The sequence below is a fragment of the Phoca vitulina genome, unplaced genomic scaffold, assembly GCF_004348235.1.
Source record: "Phoca vitulina isolate PV1807 unplaced genomic scaffold, GSC_HSeal_1.0 scaffold57, whole genome shotgun sequence".
Lineage (NCBI taxonomy): Eukaryota > Metazoa > Chordata > Mammalia > Carnivora > Phocidae > Phoca > Phoca vitulina.
In genome coordinates this window covers 5670135-5694090 of record NW_022589760.1, presented here as the reverse complement: position 1 = coordinate 5694090, position 23956 = coordinate 5670135, and the positions used below count along the sequence as shown (strand labels likewise).

The 23956-nt window shown below is 34.5% G+C and overlaps 1 protein-coding gene across 3 annotated transcripts in view; it reads left to right on the top strand.

The window, feature by feature from the left end:
* DIAPH2 (diaphanous related formin 2) overlaps window positions 1-23956 on the top strand; it is a 951942-nt gene that overhangs the window by 58725 nt on the left and 869261 nt on the right. For 2 of the 3 annotated variants that reach the window (XM_032390097.1, XM_032390094.1), the window contains 2 exons: window positions 7726-7830; window positions 13062-13082. In XM_032390097.1, coding sequence (XP_032245988.1) covers window positions 7726-7830; window positions 13062-13082 — 126 coding nt within the window. The remainder of the gene's footprint in view (window positions 1-7725; window positions 7831-13061; window positions 13083-23956) is intronic. The other variant, XM_032390096.1, reaches the window with a different exon arrangement.

Genomic DNA, 23956 nt, shown 5'->3' with positions numbered 1-23956 from the left:
TACACGTGGGGTGACCTTATTCAGGAATCCTTCCCACTTAACAGTTTTTTCATAAAACATCTTTTTTTAAGTAAATCATTTATATTGGTAATATGTTTTTTTCGTTCCATTAGTGACTCAAAGAAAAGTAGTTTCTGTATTTCATCATTGAAATAATCTAGCAAATAATATAAGCTGAGTTGTTTAAAAAAACTATTTTCATTCAACTTTGTGATAAATTTCCCACACTGAGTTATTTTTCTACTTGTTTTAGTAAATCTTAAGCAATGATTTCTGTGGGTCTTCTGACAGTATTTGCTGACAAAGGAATGTATTTTAGTTTAATGCCATGTTGTTTTGCATGTATTTCAGCAGCTTCTACCAAGAGTTTCCCCAGTGTCACTGGACCTTTATCTTTTGCTATTAATGAAAGAAAAAGTTCAAAAAAAGCTTCTAAACATATGTCATTAAGTTTAGAAAACTTCACTAAAGTGCTGGATTGAGTATCACATGATTTTAATTATTGCTGAGAAAATTGAAAAAGCTCTCTTCATGTTCTGAATGCTAGGCTTTTAAATGGTCTGCTAATTTGAGGTGGGTTTGTACTATCATTAGCTAATATTTCAAGGTATATGCACATAAAATGGGAGTCATCATTGAAAATGATATATATCCATATTTCAGATGGCTACAGTAATAATTTTTAATCGTGTAGGATCAGCTTATTAGCCTTAGGTTTTCATTATTTTTTATCATATGATATGATGAATGAAAGGCTCATACTTAGGAGTAGGATATATAACAGTCTAGCATTTTCTTGTTTCCTTGTGCTTACATTTTTGCTATTTAATCTTTTGTCTTTGCAGGAATCTTTGAATACCACTTTTCCATTTTTTGTTATTTTTGATAGTTGATTTAGTTAAAACTAGATAAAATAATGCGTAAATCCATTTAACCAAGAAAATGGAAGCTGCGGTATGTTGCAGTACATGGACAGTGAACAGAATCACATTGTGAATACCCCACTCTTGCCCTAAGATACCTTATGTACCATTTGGGCCTATGGATCCATTGATGATTCCATTGTTATCATGTTAAATAGTAAACCTTATTTTCTTGTATTTTTTGAATAAAAATGTGTATATTTCACAAATTGCAGTGGATCCTTTATGTAGTCTCTGGACTCTGGAAACCACTGTTTCAGAATTAAGGATTATAGGAAAGTAAAAATAATATTTGTGTTTTCTAATATCCAACATATATTCTGAATTTACCCTCCTGATGGTAAAGTGGTATATGTAGGTATTAAAAGTTACATCCCTCCAATAAGACCTGAAAGCAGAAATAGTTGAGTTTTTGTGCCATACTCAATAACATTCATTCAATATCATGCTTTTTTCTTGCTTTTGGCTTTATACTATTTGCAGAGATAATGTATTTAGACAATTTTTTTTCCTTCAACTTTGTTTTCCATCTGAGCTTTTATATGTTAAATGACTGCAGTCTGTATAGGTAAAGTTAACTGGATCTTTTGAAAACATGAGGTAGTTATTTAATGCCGGGTAGAATTGGCCAACTAATTATGGAGCAAATTCTTGATAATTTTATTAGAGTTTTAGAAATGTTTTATCCTTTCTAGTTCACAGAAGCTAGAGGAATTATGGAATGTATATTTAGAAAAGATTAATTAAATGCTATAAAATCAAAACCATAATCATTGTCATGCTAGGGCATATTTTTAGGTACTAGCATATCATTGGTTCATTCCATTCAGGGCTACAGTTCCCTTCAACAAGGAAGTTAAAGAATATTTGAATAATTACTACTGAGAAGCAGAAGGAAGAAGGCAAGCATTTGATGGTGAAGCCAAGTTCAGATTTTAAAAGAGCAAGTGGAAAATACAGCCTTAAACTGGGATCAAGACATGTTGCAGAAACAGTTTATAGAACATACATTGAAATTTATAGCAAATTTATAGAAAGAAGGAACAAGTATTCTTTCTTATAGGGAAGAAGAAATGTAAAGATGTAAAAGGTTGACACTAAAAAACAGTGGAAGAGTTAAAAGAAAAAATGTTTGAATATAAGGAGAAAGTTTTCAAAATTATACCGTCACCCATTTAAAAATTTATGAGGGGAGAGAAGGGAAAATGAGAGGGAGTGGGAAAAGGAGAGTGAGAATGAATGCATGCGTGAATGAATGGGTGAATGAATATGAAAATGAATAGGCAGGTGGGTCAACTTTTAACCTCATTTGACTATTCTCATATGGCTCCTCAGTAGTAACTTTAAGAATATGATGTTTATTTGCTGAAGAAGTGAATTTATCTGTAATGGGAACATTGCATCATGGCTTGTATGGAAGGAGAAAAAAATGGTTTCGTGTTTATAAACATGGCTTTAAAAATGTAAGTGGTCAGTTATTTAGACTCAAACATTTTTTGAAACTACAAAATACTACGTTCTTCTCATGTATTGTAGAAGTACTAACTAAATGTTATACTGAAAGCTTGCTTTTGTGTTTTGAGTACTGTAAGAACTAGTGAGTTTAGAAGAGTTTCATATTCAATTATGTTGTGTAGAATTAATAGAGTTATGAGTATTGCTCTGTTTAGTTTAATGATTGAATCATAAGGTTGCAGTTAATGTTTTGGAAATACTAGCTATCTAATTGGCAGTATGCATCTTATTTCTGTAAGAATAAAATGAGTCATTGTGGTCTGTTCTGTTCGTATGAATGGTACCTATTCCCAATCAACCTATGTGGCAAATTTATAGGTATAAAAAATGTCAGTAGCTGTAAAGCAAATTAAAATATTTAGAGAAAAGTTCCTAAATATCACATTGGTTCAACAAATATTTATTAAATGCTTAGTCATTCCAGGAATTACGCTCTTTGCTGGGAGTACAAAGATAAAAAAAAAAAAACCCAGTTTCTGCCTTCAAGTTAGCATAGAGTTTAGGGGGGATGGATTTATCAGATAGTTTTAGTTTAAGTGCTATAATATAGGAATTAATATGGAAGAATCGAATGCAGATAGTAATTTCTAAATAAGATGTTTCAGGGGGAAATTTGAAGGTAAATCGGAAGGATTAAGAGTTAACCAGATAATGGAGCGCCAGGGTCACTCAGTCGTTAAGCATCTGCCTTCGGCTCAGGTCATGATCCCAGGGTCCTAGGATCGAGCCCCACATCGGGCTCCCTGCTCGGCGGGAAGCCTGCTTCTCCCTCTCCCTCTCCCCCTGCTTGTGTTCCTGCTCTCGCTATCTCTCTCTCTGTGTCAAATAAATAAATAAAATCTTAGAAAAAAAAAAAGTTAACCAGATAAGGATTTGGGTGGGGTCGGTGGGATGAGATGGGGTGAGGGTTATTAGAGGGAGAGGGTGGTGAAGATCACCGCATTCTAGGCAGAAGAGCATCATGAACAAAGTAATGGAAATGTGTAATAGCATAGTGTATGTAGGAAAACTACAAACAACCTTGCAGTATTAAAGCATTCTTTGAAGGCTAGTTAATATACACCAGGCTTAATGTGCATGATCACACTTAAACCAGACAACATTCTTTTGAGGCCTATAATCACATATCCTTATTCTGTCTACCTCCATGATTCTACTCTGATGGCATGATCTTAGCAGTATATGTCATTAAAAATTGAATGGAGGCTCATTACAGTGTAGAAATATCACTGGAAGGAGAGTCAACGCTCTACCTAGAGACTGCCAAAGGTGGCACTACCATACTCTTAGGCCTGGCTGTGAGGTGTACAGATACAGACACTCAATCTTGTTGGCATTTCAGAGTTGATTCTACTTGGGGGATGCAGATTCATGCTAACCACATTTGTAGGAGACTATAATTTAGCCAGAATGTTTTGAGGCTGTAGGAACCTAGCCTAGCATATGTGAGCAGTGCTTAGGGGTTTTGATGGAAACAAACACTATGAGTCAGCAGAATGATATGCTGGCCAATAAGGTCATAAAATCAGAGGCCGAATTAATAGAGGTAATGTATTTCAAGATGACGGAGGTGGCAGTCCTTTCCTTCCTTGCATTTATCAAACCAAGCGTATTTGAGAGAAATAAATATGGACACTAAGCCACGTCAAATGAAAATAAGTTGAAGCAGGTAGGTATACTTTAGCCTGAAAGAGAGAATGATGCCTTCAAATAACAGCCTGAAAGAGAATGATGCCTTCAAATAACATAATGGTTCTTGAGTTTATTAACCTCATCTAGTCTGATTACCATCTCTCTTAGTTTAGACTCTTATCACTAGTTGCTTAAATTACTTCAGTAGCCCAAATTATTGAACATAAGGGAATCCGTTCTGGCTAGTTATAGATAGAGATACTAGGTAGCTCTTGAAGATACTAGGTAGCTCTTGAATCGGGAGAGTTGCAGAAACAGGCCTCAGATAATATCACAGGAATAACTTCCAGAACCACACAACTGAAATTTGGTCCAATGTAGGAGCTGTTGCCATCCCAGAACCACTTGATCGAACTGTCATAATGAAAAACATGCAGAGGCTGCCATCAGTTGCGTAACCATATCTCCTGTATTGCCACCCATGCCAGCAGAATGGATCGCTTACTTGTGGTCTGCTTCTTTACATCGTTCATTTCTGAATCAACACATCCTATAAATGCATTAAGCCATATGTCTGTACTCTAGTTATAAGGGAGTCTGACAAATGTATTTTTTATGGATTTTTCCTTGGTTAGGTGGGACTGACATTGTGAGGATGTATTAAAATGTAGAGAGCATGTTTAAATGCTGTTGAGCAGCCAAATATGACAGAAGACATGATGGTTTCCTTGCTAGTCTCCTTGACCTGACTAAGATTTTTCTCTTCCTTTAAGACCCAAATCCTGGTAAAGACTTCTCTGATCTTTCCATCTATCCTCTGTGTTCCCAAAGCATCATATACATGCCTCTGTTACGATTGTTTGCATATATGTTTTGCTATATATATGCATATATAGACCATGAATTATTTATTTTTATTTATTTAACAAAGATAGCATTTACTAAGTATCAGGCATTGTTCTAAGTGCTTCATAAAGAATTCATTTAACTTGTGGGTACAAGCTTTCTTTCAATTTGCACTCCCCTAGCCAGCCTAGCATACTCCTTGGTGCATGGCACATGTCCAGTAAATAAGTGATTTGATATTTAGGAAGTAGAGAAGAAAAAATAATGACATAGTCTTGCCACTTTAACTCGCTATTATATTTTGTTGCACATTTAGTCTTCCAAAGAAAAAGTTGGGAAAAATTAAACTTCCCTAATATGGGATGGGCTGCCTGTGAGATAGTAGGTTTTCTGTTAGTCAACTCCGAGCATAGATGAGCATCTGTGGACTACATTAAAAGTGCTATCCAGCCTTGTTTCTCTGATTCTGCTTTGACTCAACAATGTTAGATCTAGCCTATGAGAGAGAGAGGGGAAAAAAGATGTCTTCTGTCTTCAAGACAGAAGGCGATATTCAAATGAGAATTAAGGAATAAGATAGGAAAGATAGGGGTAGAGACCGTGACGGAGGTGGTTAGTAAGGAGGATCCTTTGTATATATAAACAAAATTTATAGGTATTGACTGTGAACAAATCAGAGGAGTCACTGCAATTCATGCAAATATAGATCAAGAGATTCTTGCTGTCAATGAAGTTAGTATTCTATAGATAGATGCAGCTTGATTTCTTTTCATGGATCCTTTTCCCCCCTCACATTCTTACAGATGAGTCTTTAAAATAATGTTGATATTTTTTTTGCTCATTACTTTCCTTGATTAAAAAAAATAGTAATGGCCAGAATTATTAAGAGAATAAAAGGATAAAAATACTGATTTTTAAAAAATTGAAATACAGCTGACATACCATAAAATTCACTGTCAAAATATACACTTCAGTGTGTTTTTTAGTATATTCAAAGAGATACGAAACTATCACAACAATCAACTTTAGAACATTTTTATCACTTCAATAAAGCACCATACCTATCAGCAGTCACACCCTAATCCTCCCATTCCCCCTCCCCTGCCCCTGGCAACCACTAATCTATTTTCTGTCTCTATATTCCAATTCTGGGCATTTAGTATAAATGGAATCATATAATATGTGGTCTTTTGTGACTGGTTTCTTTCACTTAGCATAATGTGGTTTCAAGTTTCATTCATGCTATAGTATTTATCAGTACTTCATTCTTCTTTATGACTGAATATTCCATTGTCTGGACATACCATATTTGTTTATGTATTCATCATTTGATGAACATTTGGATTGTTTCCTCTCTTTGATGCTACTGCTATGAACATTCATGTACAAATTTTTGTGTGGACATATGTCTTCATTTTAATTATAATCTGGGTCATGTGACAACTTTCTGTGTAACTTTCTGAGGAACTGCTAGACTATTTTCCGAAGTGGTTGCATCATTTCACATTCTCACCAGCAATGTGTGAAGGTTCCAGTTTCTCCATATCCTCACCAATATTTGTTATTACCATTTTTTTTTTTGTATCCTAGCCATCCTAGTGGGAGTGAGGTGGTATCTCATTTGCGGTTTTGATTTTCATTTCTCTAATGAATAATGATGTTGAACATTATGTGCTTACCAGCCATTTGTATATCTTCTTTAGAGAAATATCTATTCAAATCCTTCGCCCATTTGTATTTGGGTTGTCTTTTCATTGTTGATTTGTGAGAGTTCTTTATATATTCTGGATTCAAGTCCCTTATCAGACATGATTTGGAAACATTTTAACCCATTCTGTAAGTTGTCCTTTCATTTGATGTTGCTTTTTTTTTTAAAGATTTATTTGAGAAAGAGAGCATATGAGTGGGGGGAGGAACAGAGGGAGAGAGAATCTCAAGCACACTCCCTGCTGAGCACAGAGCCTGATGCAGGGCTTGATCTCATAACCCTGAGATCATGACCGAAGCTGAAATCAAGGTTGTATGCTCAATGACTGAGCCACCCAGGTGCCCCTGATGTTGCTTTTTGAATCATAGTCATTTCCAACTTGGTTTTGTGACCCCTCATGAGTGTCTTAAAATGTTGTAAGGGTTAATATGAGTTTAAAAGTGAAGAAAAACAGTTTTTCCAGTGAAAATGTTATATGTGTGTGTATCACATAATAAAGATTCCCAGCCAAATCAAAGCTTATTGAACCTTAAAACAATGTATTCTTGCAACTGAATATTTTTTCCTCCAATGAGTAATTTTTGTCATCCCAGCACAGCTGATTATATTTCTGGTATTTTTTTTGCTTTCCAAATCTAGCAACTTCTCAAGAATTTTTCTTCAGTGACATATTATAGATATATATTTCCTGTTAGTTTAAAAATCATATTTGTTCTTCTAGATAATAGTGATCCTAAGGGAGAATATGTGAAATAGTAAAGTGTTTGTTTATTTTTGCTATCAGGGTAAATTAATATCTGTGCTAAGGTTATCCGATGTATGCTGCAAAACTGCCAGTTTATTCTGTGGAATAGTTTAAAATTTTTTCTTTCTGCTCATTAGTTGACTCTGTAGAGATACAAACCATGAATATATGGTAAAATTTATACAGTGTTATGGTATCTGGAGTGAAAAATAATAGTGAAGGATCCACCAGAATGATCATTGTTGTTAGTCACAGCATGACTTACTATTTTAAAAGAGAATATTAGTATTTATTAATCACTTTTGAAAGTCAAGCAGAAATTTGTAAATGCTCACAACAGATGTTCTTTCTAACAGGAGGACATGAACCTTAATGAAGAACGAAAAGCTCCTTTACGAAACAAAGATTTTACCACCAAGCGTGAGATGGTTGTCCAGTATATTTCTGCTACTGCCAAATCTGTAAGTAGTGACACTTTCCCAGCACTACCATAATGAGTTCAGCATTATCTGCGCAAAAATACTAGACAGGAGCTTTAACCAGCTAAGCCACGGAGCCAAGTACATCTGCGCAAAAATAAACCTCAGATCTTCAAGTTCTTGCCTCACTGTTCTCATATAGCCTATTCAGAAAAAAATTTATATGTGTATTTTTACACAGTAGTATATACTTAAAACTGCTTATAATTAGACTTTCATTATTTTAAACAATACAGACTAAGTATAGAAGGCTCTTGAGTTAATCCAGTGAGTTTTGGGGCAGTGGTTTTGTGCATGTCCTAAATTGTAGATATTCCACTAAATATACTGTTTGTTGTATGAAACTTTTGAATTTTGAGGGAGAAGACACAAACATAGGCTAGTCACAAGTTTAGTTTCTATTGAAGCTTTATGTCTGGTTTCTCTTGCATGAAATTTTTAGCAATATTTTTAATATGCTGTTTTAGTTTTTTTCCCATTGTTTTATGTGATGCTATCTATATAAATTACCTCATAATTATTATTGTACAGCTTAATTTAGTATAAAAGAGGGTACTTAATAGAAGGAGCTTTAATGAAGTCTGTGTGAGTTTCAAAAGACTTGAAAGTAGAGTTCTGTGGAAAGACTTTTCTTCAGCAGGAAAGACTAGTGTTTTAATGGGATATATGGCTTTGTTCACTTCCTAAGGTGCTTCCAAAAATAGACTTCAGGTTTGATTTCTTTTTGCAAGAAAAAAATGTATTTTTAAAATGATGAAATGTATCTTTTACATTTCTTTAAGGAAAAAGCTTTATACAACTAGACTTCATAAAATCACTATGTATATGTATATATATTATGTGTGTGTAGACACATACATATACCACATATTTTTTATATATATGTGTGTGTGTATATATATATATATATATATACACACACACACACAAATACATTGATTTTATGTGTGTGGTATGTATATTATGTATGTGTATATAAATAATACACACGCATTTACATGTAAAAAATCCATATTTTAAATTTAAAAAGTTGACCAGTAAAGAAAATAGTTCCTCTTTGGAAAATATGTTCTAAAATTATTTGGCTATCCTATTACTGATATTTTTTATTTTGCCCTGAATGCTACAATTGTATTGATTCCATATTGTAGTTTAAGCAGGCTAAATCTGAATGCTGAACTATTTAAACATAATGCATTCCAGCTCTGCCAGAGCAGAGCAACGGCATGTTTTTTAATTTGCTTCTGGTATCCAAGGGCAGAAATATGTTTCAAGTGATAAGTGAAATTTGCCATGAGCATTGTTTTCAATAGAATTTGGTGATGCAGAGGGTTTTACTTTGAAATTGTGATGAATCTCTTCTCATTTTTGCACTCAAGTTATTGTTCACAGTAAAATGCTTTAGGAAATGCAGAGTGTACGTTTAGTGTTATTTTTCAAATACCTAAAGGCAAATACACTAGTAAATCTATATAACTAAATCTGAATGCAAAGTACAGATAATATATGAATAATCATGTGTTTTTAATGATAAGATTTTGTTAGTGTTTCTGGCTGATTTATTGTTTTTGTTTATGTAAGTGGGACTGAATATAATGAAGATTATACAAAGCTCTTATTCTATAACCTTTTTATTTTTACTCCATGTAGAACTTGTTTTTATTCTCATATTGTTTCCTCTTCAACTGACCAAAGACATATACATTTAGGTTATATACTCATTTTTCACATTAAAGTGATAAAATTTGGGTAAATGTTGGAGGATCTCTCTTGAATTGCTTTATTTGAAAGATGGAAATTGAATGTTTCTCAAAAGACATGAAAATTCTGTTTCAGGCATTAGCCTCAAAATCAATACTGTAACTATTTAGTATGTGACCCTTATTTGTTTCATTCAGCGTACGTATGAGCACCTGACATGCATATAGCTCTTTCATTAGATTTTCAAGAGTATACATTTTATTTCCTAATAGTTTTGCATGGACCAAATGTTACAATGAAAGAAAGCCTGTTGATAAACATGTTTTAAAGCTTTCTTACCTTGGGGAGACATTAATTAGTACTGTGTTTTCTGTTGTTACAACCAAGAAAATTGCTTATGTACTTATGAGGGTGAGAGGGATGCCATTTAATGACAGACAATCCTCTTATCTTTGACCTCTTCATGATCAATAATATTTGCATAAACTGTAGGTTAACATATGGCTGTTTACCTATGTGTAACCAAGGTTTCCATCCTGCTGTCTTTCAGTAGGCTTTAGACATGTTGTATATCTTCTACTTTTTAGGCATACTTTTTCATTATATTGATACACTGATTAAAAATGTTTCTTTGTTGGGGCACCTGGGTGGCTCAGTCTGTTAAGCGGTCAAGTGTCTGACTCTTGGTTTTGGCTCAGATCATGATCTCAGGGTCGTGAGATTGAGCCTGGCATCCAGCTTCACACTCAGTGTGGAGTCCGCTTGAGATTCTCTCTCTCCCTCTGCCCCTCCTCCCACTGGCTCGTGCATGTACTCTCTCTTTAAAATAAATAAATCTTAAAAAAAGTTTCTTCATTTAAAGTAGATATGATTGTAATCACTTCTTTATGAAAATACTTTATAAGTAGTCAAAACTTTAATCTTGAAGTAAAAACAAAGTTAAGGGCTAGTGTTCCTGATGGAGAATGTTTTATAGTCACATATAAAACATGTGAGAATTATAGTTAAATTTAAACGTAAATTGTACATTTCCCCCTTTAACACCTGCATAAGTCATTTTGCATAGAATTGAAAAACAAACAAAATATGAACTCAGTAGGAAATGTCCATCATTCTCCTGGGTTCCTGGGTAAAAACAATAAAGCAAGATGAAACTAATATACAGGTATTTGCTCAAAACCTGTTTCTAAAGCAAACAAGCCTTTTTTTATGTACTTTGCTAAAATAAGCATGGAATAAAAATATATAGGAAACTGAAAGATAATGAAAACTGTTGCTTAGTTTTTTCTTGTTAAAGTTCCATAACGGAGAATATTAAATTGTATGAATGTTAAAGGAAAATGCTTGAATAGCTCTGTCAGTGATGAATGAATTTTAAATAAGGGAATGGAGAAGAACCTCTTCTCTGCACAAGCTGGACTCATTTGCTCATTATAGCAAGTGTGATTATGGACCTGACCTATAGTAGTTGGTACATGTTGATAATTTGGCCACAAATAATCTGGAAGAATTTATATTTTCAAAACACCAGCATATATTTTCAGAAATGGAAAACCAAGCTTTGTTAATATTGCTAACATTGTCATACCCATTCATAATCCTGAAAGAGGCACAATATATCAGTGATTTAGGGGGTCTTGTATGTTCTATCTTAACAGCCTATATAGACATTCATGAGGAAAAATTAGTCACTGAAATCCTAACATTAGTTTGCCAAAAGCCAATGTCTTTATTAGAATTTTAAGAAACTAGTTTATTTCTAACATAAGTCACAATCTTTGAAGTTGAGATTTTAAAATATGTAAAGTTACATTTTTAAGACACATGACACATTGATAGGTATCATTGATTAAAAAAACTCAATAGGAAATAATTTAAAGTAGTGATACCAAATACATCTATAAAATTTTTAGATTGACAAGCAGTTGAAAGTTACAGTACATCTCTTTGTGTGTGTATATATGTATTACAGTTTTGCTTTTGCCATTAGCAGATATTTTCTTTCTCAGGTGAAACAATTGAAGTCAAACATGACCAGACCTGTTTCTTTTAGCTTCCCTTGGCCAAATCTCATCTGTTCACTGTATGTGCTTTAGCTAAATGGAATCATTTTGCAATCATAATGAATTACTAATGGGCTATATTCTGGTTGTTTCACTGAGTATAGACCTGCCTTAATTAAGACAGGCTTGCATTCTTGTTTTAGTCTCATGTCTGTGCTAAATAAACAAGGGACAAATAAGACCTCTGTCTTTTTGGTTGGGAAATAATTTAGGTCAATAGTCTATCTTTCAATTCAGGAGACTGTTAATGGCACCAAAGAGGCTTTTACTCAACTAAATAATCACTGCCTGTAAATAGTCTGTTGAATGAATATTTAAGAACGCTGCTTCTCTATTTGGAGATTCATGGATTCCTCTGAAATAATTTGCTTGGCAACTGTCAGTATCTTTTTGTGTCTTGTGGTATCCTGTTCAATTTAGGATTCTTCTGGGATTTCAGTATTTTATTTTTCTTTTTAAAGTACTAGCTGGAAAAAAAAAGTACTAGCTTGAAAATAGAACACATATTGATAATAACTGCTGTCAGATAAATGGTTTTAGATTATGGATTAGTTCTTTTTTGGGCATTGCTTTATATTTAAGTGTAGGAATCTGATAACAACGATTTGATTTATAATTGGGTTTTGGCATAAAATTATGTTAGGACTGTGATTTCACTTCTTGCTTTCTGAAACATAATTCAGCTTCTCAGAAATTCTATTATCTCTTATCTGTTAGGAAAGCTCAAAGTTTCAGGTTTTGAACTGTTTCCTCCCTATGAATATCTGCATGTTTACATATAACTGCTTCTTTGTCTTCATGTTATATTATCTGATCTCATAATACAAATGCTAGGATGACCTAGAAAAGTAGAATCACAAGCAATCTATCTTCTTTGTAATTTTCAAGTATAATATAAAACAATATTAAAAACCTTAAAATCATAATATAAAATATTCCAGTTTTCAACCTGCAGTTCATAATGCATGACTTTGAATGCAACATTTATATTCTAAGATGCCTTATTTAATTCTTAATATTATATCTGTTATAACGAGGAAAGAAAAACATTGGAAAAAAATTCAGTTTTCTATTGCTAATTTTTTTGAGTGGCTTTGGGCTGGTAAAATATCTGATGCCTGGTTACACTTAATTTTACATTACTTGAGATTTAGATTATATTATATAAGCCCATTACAGTACATTTAAAAACAACCCCTCAAACAGTTAATACTCTTTTATTTGGGAATCCTTATCTTGCAGACTTTACATGTTTTTGAAATATGGTAGAAATTAATACTGGTATATTTAGCCTCTAGATCTAAAGTATTAAAAGTATACATAGGGTTAGCTATTTACTAATTTACTAAACACTTAACTTCTGTGAAAAGCTTCTGATTACTAATACTGTTGCTGTTTTTTTTTTTTTTTTTTACACCATAACCACTCTCCGTTGACCACTGCATGCAGATAGTTGGAAGTAAAGTTATGGTGAGTACAAAAGATGTGTTTTACCCTTAGATATGAATTTTTGCTTTTGGGAATTGAGCGATTTTTGCTTATAGTATTTTGTATGTTTGGTTTTTCTTTTGGAGTATATTTTACCAAAGTAGTGAGATGATTAAGATCAGGTGATGAGAATTTAGCTATGGTAAGTATTTTTCCTGTTGGTTTTGGAAATGTTTTAGAACTGGAATATGCTTGTATATTTTTTTTATTTATTTATTTTTAAAGATTTTATTTATTTATTTGATAGAGAGCACACAAGCAGTGGGAGCGTCAGGCAGAGGGAGAGGGCTAAGCAGAATCTCTGCTGAGCAGGGAGCCCGATGCGGGGCTCGATCCCAGGACCCTGGGATCATGACCTGAGCCGAAGGCAGATGCTTAACGACTGAGCCAGCCAGGCACCCCGTATACTTGTTTTAGAAAGTTTACTTATTTTTTTAGAGTTGTACCTATGTTTATGATTTTATGATTCAGTTTTTATGATTCTGATGAAATTGGGTGTTTTACCTCAGTGTCTTAAGATGGCAGGGAGAGACTCCTAATAGGTTGGTTTATGCTAGCAGGAATACTTATTAATGCATCTCACTTTGATTTTAGTATCACTGAGCACATAGTATAATGAAAACAACCTTTGATGTGCAGTCAAGAGGCCTAGGTTTTTTGTCTTTGTTAGCTGCTACTAATTGGCTGTGTGATTTTGAGCAAGTCATGTAGTTTCTTTGAGGTTTAGTTATTAAATGGATAAATTGAAGTTATTGGTATACATTATTTTTTAAGGTTCTTTCTATTGCTGTCTTTTAGAGATTTTTTTTAAAAGATTATTTATTTTAGAGAGAGAGAGCGTGTTAGTGGAAAGAGGGGCAGAGGGAGAGGGAAAGAGAGAAACCTAAGCAGACTCTGTGCTCAGCAGAGTCCAACCCGGCTCAATCCCAGGCCCTGAGATCATGACCTGAGGCCTATATTGTAATTGAGAGGTACTTGTAAAATACCTTTTCTTCATGACTAAGCAGTCTGTATTTAGAGAACAGGGCAGAAAACATTATCTTTAACATTATCAAGTACCATAGTATTCAGAATAGTGAATGTGTTTAATATTTGTTTTGCTTTTAAAAGTTGAGTTAGTACTTTTTTTTCTTCTTTTTTAATTTATGTGACATCCGGGGCAAAAAGCCATTAATCTTTTGGGATAATTTCAAACATTAGCAAATATTTCTTTAGTGCTTATTATGTGCCAAGAACTGTGTTAGCTTCATTGATGACTGGAAAATAAGGATAAGGTCTTACAGTTTTACTAATAAATGTGGAAAGAATCGATCCTTAAATTGTGCATGCTGATTGTAAGTGTTGTAGGGATTCATAAGCGGGAGAGAGAAGTAGGGATAGAGTAATTAGAGGAAACTCCATGGAAATTTCTGGACTTAAGCTGGACTTTTAAGAATCCTTAGTTGTTTTTTTTTTTTTTTTTAAAGATTTTTTTTTATTTATTTGAGAGAGAGAGTGAGAGAGAGAGAGAGCACAAGAGGGAGGAGTGGGAGAGGGAGAAGCAGACTCCCTGCTGAGCAGGTAGCCCGATGCGGGACTCGATCCCTGGACTCCAGGATCATGACCTGAGCCGAAGGCAGTCGCTTAACCAACTGAGCCACCCAGGCGCCCCAAGAATCCTTAGTTTTGATGGCTGGGATTTGATAAGGGAGATGAGACAACAAAGAAGCTCTCAGATTGTGAAAATATTTGATGCAAAGACCTAGAGAAAGAACCAAGCTGTGTGGGTAGAGAGCAGAGAAAAGGCAAGCAAGAAATGAAATTTGACTTTGTTGGAACAAAGAATGTATATTGGAAAGCTTGAAAAATCAAGTTGAAAGAGGATCTTGGAAGTCCAGGTAGAAGATTAGAAGTTAGTTTGAACAAGGAAGTGACATGAGGAAAGCAGGGTTTAAGAAAAATAAATTTGATAGTAGTAGGTAGGCTGGATTAGGCCAATGGTTGTCAAATTAGAAGGCGTATAAAAGCGAGTTTTGTCCCTCATGGGGTCTAGGATAGGGCCAAGAACTCTGCATATTTATCAAGCACCATAGGAGATCCTCTTAAGGTAGGCTGAAGAGCAAGCATACTTTGAGAAATACTGGATTAGGATGGAGAGAGATTTGTTTCCAGGGCTACCTGGGAGAATTTTGTGTGAATCAGTGAGGACCTATATTAAACTGGGGCTAGATGTAGGAGGGTGGGGTTAAATAGAGTTTTGGGCTATTAAGGAATTTTGAGCTTATTTTAATGTGGGCTGAAGCTAGCCTGGTCTCTGCATGGTTTATGCCAGAGCTGGTGAAATATTACTGATTTCTTCATATCCAGTGGAGTTGAAGTTCTGTTGATTATTTCTCTTAGAGAACTCTGAACTCTCTCCCCTAATTACTCATACTGTTGCTTCCTTAGTTGGGACTCATGTTAAACATACCTGTAATTGCCATAGCCTCCTAAGTAGTCTTCTGGTATTCACTCTCTCACCCTGGCCATGCATGTTCTACACTGTTACACAGATCATGCTGATTCCCCCACTTAAAACTTTCAAATGGCTTCCTATTGCCCTTTGTGATCTTATCCCTGTTCCTTTTTCTAATTTCATCTCCACCTCCATTCTTACATGTGCCTGTCCTCTATTTGTACAAGAACACTTGGCAATTCCTTAACATCCTACTCTTTAATACCCCTAAATCAAGCATATTCTGTTTCTTTGAGCTAGAATGCCCTTTTCTTCTTTAGGGTGCCTAGAAAGCTCTTAAATATCCATCAAGATTAAGCTTCATGTCAGTCTTAGGAGAATTTATCTTAGATAACTCCTTCCTTACCATAGCATCACTATACAGCTGTATTACAATATTGAACATATTTTATTATAATAAATCATTTACATGTCTTTCTTCCCCAGTGAACTAGCTCATTTACTCAAAATACTAGGTCTGATGGAAAAGAGAGGTAAACATTGGCCTTATAGGTACAATGTAGTAAATGGTTGCAAAGTGGGAGGCCAACAGGCTCTATATGGTTCATGGAAAAGTTTCATCTTGTCTGAGAGTGTTTTTGAAAGACAGTGTGTAATTAGATGGATATTTATGATTGATCTTCAATATAAACTATTTTACACTCATGTCTTATCTATGAACTGCTTCTCACATTGGAATTTGTATCACATCCATATCCTGCAATAAAGGGAGAAAACTATGGGAATCAGTTTCTAGAGGAAATGATGAAGGATTAGTTCTAGAGTTTAGGTGGGGTGGGTGCCTTAAGGGGGGAGATTTTTCTTTGTTGTTTTTTTGAGACTAGAGAGGAGTGAGAGAACAATCATTAAAATCACTCTGGTGGAAAGTCAGGTACAAAGGGGCTTATTTCTCATGGTCTCATTAGTCTTCAGAAGATGAGAAGTATGTGTTCATTGAGAAAATTGGCAGATAAGGATTTCATAAAAGTGTTCCAGAAAGAATACATTGTAGAAATAACCACTTTAAGTATTATGGTTGCCTAGAGATTATATATGTTGGTCAGAAAATAAGTCATATAAAAACCGGATTGAAATTGGAAAGATGGAATATGTAATGAACTATGTCTGCATGACCCTGTCTTTTCTTTTGCCTCTCTAATGTTGATTAGAAGCAAAAATGGGGGCATTTGAAGCCTTACTGTCAGCCTTACTTTTCATTTTTCTCCTTTATAAGTTTGCTTTAAAAATCAGACTGGAAAACTGCCTGTTGTTACCTGAACGTAACCACCCCCTCAGCCTCATGCAGTCTTTCTTCTGACTTTCTGACTTTGCTCATCCTGGATCTCTTTTTTGCATAGAATGTTTTTTTTCTTTTTGTCAACATTCTGCCCATCCTCCACAGCCCTCCCTGAAGCCTGTCCTGATTGCTACCCCTAAGTCATCCCCTTCAATTTCTACCTAGTAATTTATATGAACTTCTGTAGCACTTTATTTTTAACTCTCTTAAGGAATCGCTTTCTGCTTTATCTTATACTTTCTATTACATGTTACATGTTACAGGATAACAATACTAAAATCAGGATGATATTGAAGTTTATGTTTATATTTCATGCATTTAATGTGCAAAGAGGCTTGCAAGTAGTAGGTCTAAATTACAGTTTTTGCTAAATGTATTCAGTTCTATAAAATGCTTGGTATGAAGAACATAAAAACACTATGAGCGCCTCTTTTTTTTGGTAAGTATTCAAGATGTGTGCTATTTGATAGGATTTATTCTGGATCAAGAATGTTGAGAAAGATTCAGTTAGATGGAAAAAGGAGAATGCTTTGCTGTTTATTGGAAGCTACGTGTTACATAGTATAGATTATTGTTGGGCTTTTAGAAGAAAATAAACTCATATGTGATCTCAATATAATATTGACAAGATTATTTTAAAGATTTTATAAAATAGTTGAAGGTATGTTGTAGATACAATCTATGAAGGGAAATGATAAAATATATTCCTGTAGGTATCTTAAAACAGCAAAAGAGAATTGGAACAGGGTAGGGATAGAAAGAACTGAATGAATTCTTCAGTCATCTGGTTCCAAATAAGTGTACAACTTTTTGAACCAAAATAAATTGTTTTTATTATTTATTAACACATTGCATAAAACAGATTTAGAAAACAGCTAAAATGTTTGATTTCATTGCAAGCCAGGAACAATTTATCCACAGGTGGAAAAATCACCGTTCTTCTGTGGGGAAAAAAAAGTAAGAATGGCATGATTATATATGATAATTGGAAAATAGAATTATAATGACCAGACCTTATAATGTTAAATATAAGGGAATTTAGCAACATAAATAGTTGAGTGCTTAGGCAATAGTAGGGTGTTTTTGGAATAATGTTTGTTTAGGCATCAGAAAGACCTGAGTTTGAACCCTTGATTCACCACTCATTCATTCATTCATTCCCTGTGATCTTGTTGATCTCTCTAACCACAGTTTCATTTTTTTTTTTTTTAAACAAAAAGTTACCTATTACGTGCCAGGTACTGTTCTATATTCTAGGTGCTTGAATGATGAACCATACAGATAAATTCCTCATGGAGCTTACATTCTAGCTGGGGAGACAGACATGACACATAACAAATTTAATGGCAAGTGGTGGTAAGTGCTGTGAAAGAAAAATAAAAAAGTAAATGAGAAAGCTGAGAGTGATCAGGGATGTGCTATTTTAGATAGGTGAGCTCTCTGTGCAGTGACATTTGAACAGAGACATGAATGAAATTGGGGAGAGCCATGTAAATATTTAGGGAAGAACTTTACAGGCAGAGAGAACATCAAGTGCCATGGCTTTGAGGCAGGAGTGTGCCTTGAGTATTTGAAGAATAGCAAAGAGGCTAGTGTGGTTGGAGTGGGGTTGAACAGGGGGAGGTGTGGGCATATTTAATAACCAACCACAAGAGCTAGTTAAGGTGACTAACAACATAAGTTAAATGTAGTAGTGGGTTGTAAATTTGGAAAGGTAGGTTAAGGTCGTTTTAGGAGGGATATGCTGAGGAGTTGCGCTTTAATAGAGAGGAATCCTGGAAGGTTTTGAGCAATGGAATGGCAAAATCTGAGCTATATATGGGGAAGATTAATTGAGCAGTAGAAATAGGAGAGATTAGAAACTAGGGCAGGGAGATGAAGCTGAGGGTTGTTGTAGTAGTTTAAATAATAGGACCCTTAAATGGAGAGTGGTTAGTAAGAACCAATGGAGAGTATAGATGAGTGATTGTGAAGTTAAATATATTAATCTCAGCAAATGATTGGAAAGGGCAGAGGAGATGTGTGCAACAATAATGACTGAAATTTCAAACATAGGTGACTGAAATGATGGTGATTTGAGCATTCATAGAGAAATCAGGAGCAAGACTAAGTTTGGAGTAAAAAATGATGAGTTCAGTTAGACATGTTAAGGAGAAATTAGTAAAATCACAGAAACAAGAATAAAGTTATCACCACACAAGAACATTTCTTTTTTTTTTTTTTTAAGATTTTATTTATTTGACAGAGAGAGACACAGCAAGAGAGGGAACACAAGCAGGGGGAGTGGGAGAGGGACAAGCAGGCTTCCTGCGGAGCAGGACCCTGGGATCATGACCTGAGCCGAGGGCAGACGCTTAACGACTGAGCCACCCAGGTGCCCCCACAAGAACATTTCTTTAGCACTTGCAGCATTAAGAGTAGAATGTTATAATTTGGTTCACTGTTTTAAACTCCTAGTTTTACTATTTTAAATATACTCACCGCACATTGCTACTGAACATATATTTATCATTCTAACAACATTTACCTGTTTATAAGCTGAAGCCTCAATACCTGTATTAGGCAGTTAAGGCTATGTGACTCAGTGTACCCAGATAGAAAAGAGGTGATCATTTTGGTGGCTTGTAGTAGTATTGCTTACCAGATAAGCCATTTTACATAATTAAGATGTTACATTTGTATCTTTTGCGATGTTTCTAAATAATCTGAATCAAAAGGACACAACCCCATCATAGGTGAAGGTTAGGAACAAATGTATCTTTGTTTGCCCTAATTGGGACATGGAGACCATGGGCCCTGACTGAAGAATATTTTAGGACCTTTTTCACAAAACAGAGCCAAATAAATTTATTCTCTCATGCTGGTGAAGAAGGTCAAACTGAATGAATGTTCCTATTAAAGTATAAACTTATGGTTAGGCTCAAAGTAATATATTCATAATGCTATTGATGCATTCCTTATTATAAGCCCCCTAGTAATCATAATATCCATAAAATACCAGTAACCCTGACAGTATGTACTTGTCGGCTGTTAAGCTGCTGTTGCATTATTAAATTGTAATTTTGTTTACTAATTGAATAGTATCTTAATGATTACTTCATGTAATGTTGTACTTGTGTCAGGCTGATTATTTGAATATATCCTATGAAAAAAGATCAAATCTTTGTGTTTTCTTTTAATAATTGTATAGTCCAGAAGGGGGAGACAAAACATTGATTATTGGAGTTTGAAGTAGCTACTTCATGATAAAACATGGCTTTCTTACACTCCAATTTGATTGTTTTTCTTATGGGCTTAGAAATCTTAGGGAAGTTGCTACTATAAAACATTTGGTTTTATGGGGGTGACCATTTTGTTAAAAATCTCAATTCAATCAGAATAAAAATAATCAATGCAATTATTTTTAACTACTATATGTAAAGTAGAAAAACTCATTTGGTAATCAGATGAAAATAAGACTTGAGACTGTTTAATGATGGTATATTATAAGTGATCTTTTCAAAATAGCATGAGCACTATTAAAGTTTCAATTTCAGTCTTTTCTAATTTCACATTCATTATTATGTTCAGTGAGTAGCTATCTTCCCATTTCCTTATGTTTTAATACTGCAAGCGAGCTTGTGTGTTATACTTGTTTAGGATAGGAGTATCCAGATATGTTTTGAAAAGTTTATTAAAATCTCCATTCATTTTTAGAACAGTTTCTTATCAGTCCCTTCCCTTCCACTGCATTGTCACAAATTATATTATTTCATCATGCCAGATTAAATTTATTATTTAAGGAATGCTAAGATAAAGTAGATTATAAAATATTAGTAAGTCATTATACCTTGGGCATTTGGAAACATCTAAGACAGAATGAATATTGACTTTATGTTTAGACATTTTGTAAGTTGATTGCATTAATATTTATGAGTATGGGGTGGTTATGTTTTATTATATATCCTGATACTGGAAACAAGAAGATAAAACTTTTCATTTAGGATTCTGCACTGCAAATTTATTTTCTGTGTATTTTAATTGCAATCATGGTAGAAATTTCTGTTGATGACATTTCTTTGTGTATATAGTTAGGTAAAATAATACATTTAAAATATGATGCTTGATATGACATTTAAAGCACCTGTAGTGATTGAGGGGACAATACAAGATGGCAGCATAAGAAGATCCTGAACTCACCTCTTCCTACACCACATCTAAAGCTACAAATAGAACAGTTCCTTCTGAAAAAGACCAGAAAACTAGGTGAAAAGCTCCTTCAAAACACAGCAGACTGAAACACACCATGAGTGATTCTGTGAAAAAGTCCTATTTACTTGTGTTGGAGCTTTAGTCCAAGGGTCAGACTTCAGGATTGCCACCCATCTACAGGCTGTGGAGCTGCTCTCAGGGAATGTAGTCTAGGGGAAGCCATCTTTGCACTCTCCTTTAGCCTCACTATATCTCACTGGTACCTCCCAGAAAAGAGCTTATACATCCCTTTGAAGCCACGATTTTTGCAACTGTCACCCAGGGGACACCTCCAGATTGCCTGGTCTGGAGGTCAGCAGGGTTTATGATTGTGGTCCCAGAGGACTGTGTATATTTATACACTTAAAAAGCTGCTACCTGATGATCTGGATTCCAGGTAGCCTGAATCGAGGTGCTGACTGAGATCACTTCTGGAACGCTGACAGGTACTGGCACATCCCCAACACTGAGACCTATTAAGAATAAATCAGGCTACTGAGACAATCCAAAGGTTCAAGAAACAACCAAGAGCTATGGCAAGGTTTACTTATTTATTTATTTTTTAAGATTTTATTTATTTATTTGTCAGAGAGAGCATAAGCAGGGAGAGCAGCAGGCAGAGGGAAAAGCAGGCTCTTTGCCAAGTGAGGAGCCCGATGTGGGACTCGATCCCAGGACCGTGACATTATGACCTGAGCCAAAGGCAGACGCTTAACTGACTGAGCCACTCAGATGTCCCGCTATGGCAAGGTTTAAAGATTAGGTTAATCCTACATGAGAACACTCCCTCAGGACTGGAAGAGGTAGTTGTTTTGCTTAATACATAGAAACAGAGATTTAAGCAAAATGAGGAAACAGAGGAATATGTTGCAAATAAGAGAACAAGATAAAACTGCAGAAAAAAAATCTTAAAGAAAGGTAGATGAGTAATTTACCTGATGAAGAGTTCAAAGAAAAGGTCATACACCTGAACAGACAGTTCAGGAAAAATTTGTTCCTAGACAGGAGCCAACCATTTCTACCTATTACATCATACCAAAATTCTTGTCATGATGCTAATCTAGGTATGTAGACTGAGGTATGAGATTCACATTTTTCTAACTGTAAAGCAGTTTCATAGGCAAATATTATTGATGATGATGTTGAGTAAGAATAGTGACATTTTAGCCAATATTTATTCCATTCTTAAACCAAATTTGAGACTTCTTAGGAAAAAAGATTATTTTAAAGGGATATTGTTATGCACACACATCTTGAAATTATTTGATTAGCTCCTGTATGTTCTCCACTTTGTTGCAATTAATTGAGGGAACATTGTTATTAAAGGGAATTGCAGCAAAAACTTACTAAAACAACAAAGTAAAGGGCATAAAGATGCTCGTCGAACTTGGGAGAAGATTGGATGAACGCTGTGAGAACTTTAACCAACAGACAGAAAATATAAGAAACTACCAAACAGAAGTCACAGGGCTGAAGAGTATAATAGCTAAACTGAAAAATACACTAGAGGGGTTCAACATAATTTTAAAAAGCAAAGATAGCTTAAGGGACCCATAGAGCAACATCAAGTGGAATAACATTTGCATTATAGGGGTCCCAGGAGGAGAAGAGAGAGAAAGGGGCGGAAAACTTTTTTGAAGAAATAATGGCTGCAAACATTCTTAACTGGGGGAAGAAAACAGACATTCAGAACCAGGAAGCTCAGAGTTCCAAATAAGAAACCAAATAGATCCACACGAAGGCACATTATATTAAAATGTCAAAAGTTAGAATTTTAAAAGCAAGAGAAAAACAAGTTGTTTCATATAAGAGAAACCCCATGAGAGTAGCCCAGCAAATTTTTCAAATGTTAAAAGTTAGAATTTTAAAAGCAAGAGAAAAACAAGTTGTTTCATATAAGAGAAACCCCATGAGAGTAGCCCAGCAAATTTTTCAGCAGAAACTCTGCAGGCCAGAAGGGAGTGGAATGACATATTCAAAGTGCTGAAAGGGAATAATTTCCAACCAAGAATATTCTATCTGACAAGGTGTTACCATTTAGATTTTCCAGATATGCAAAAACTAAAGGTGTTCTTAACCACCAAATCAGCTTTATAAGAAATGTTAAAAGGACTTCTGTAAGTTGAAAGGAAAGGGCATGAATTAGTAATAAGAAAACATGAAAATACAAATCTCATTGGCAAAGGTAAATATATAGTAAAGGTAGTATATTAATTACTTATAAAATTAGTGTGGAGGTTGAAAGACAAAAGTAGTAAAAATAACTAGAACTACTGTAATCAATTAAGGGATATACAAAATAAAAAAGATGTAAAATGTGACATGAAAAACATAAAATGGGGAGGAGGGAAGTAAAAATGTAGCATTTTAGAATGCATTAAAACTTATGTTGCTGTCAACTTAAAATAGACTGTTATATATATGGGCTCTTGTAAGTGAGGTTCATTCTAACCACAAAGTAAAAATGTAGAGTAGATACACAGAAGTACATAAAAAAGGAATCTAAGCATAACAGTTAAGAAAGTAATCAAACCCTAAGGGAAGAGAACCAGAAACAATGAACAAAATAGCAATAAGTACATACCTATCAATAATTACTTTAAATGTAAATGGTCTAAATTCTCCAATCAAAAGACATAAAATAGCTGAATGGGATAAAAATGTAAGACCCATCTATATCTTGCCTACAAGAGACTCACTTCAGGTATAAAGACTCACACAGATGAAAGTGAAGGGATGGAAAAAGATGTTCCATGCAAGTGGAAACTAAAAGAAAACTGGAGTAGCTATACTTTTTTTAGGCAAAATAAACTAAAACAAAAAGAGTGTAATAAAATACAAAGAAGGGCACTATGT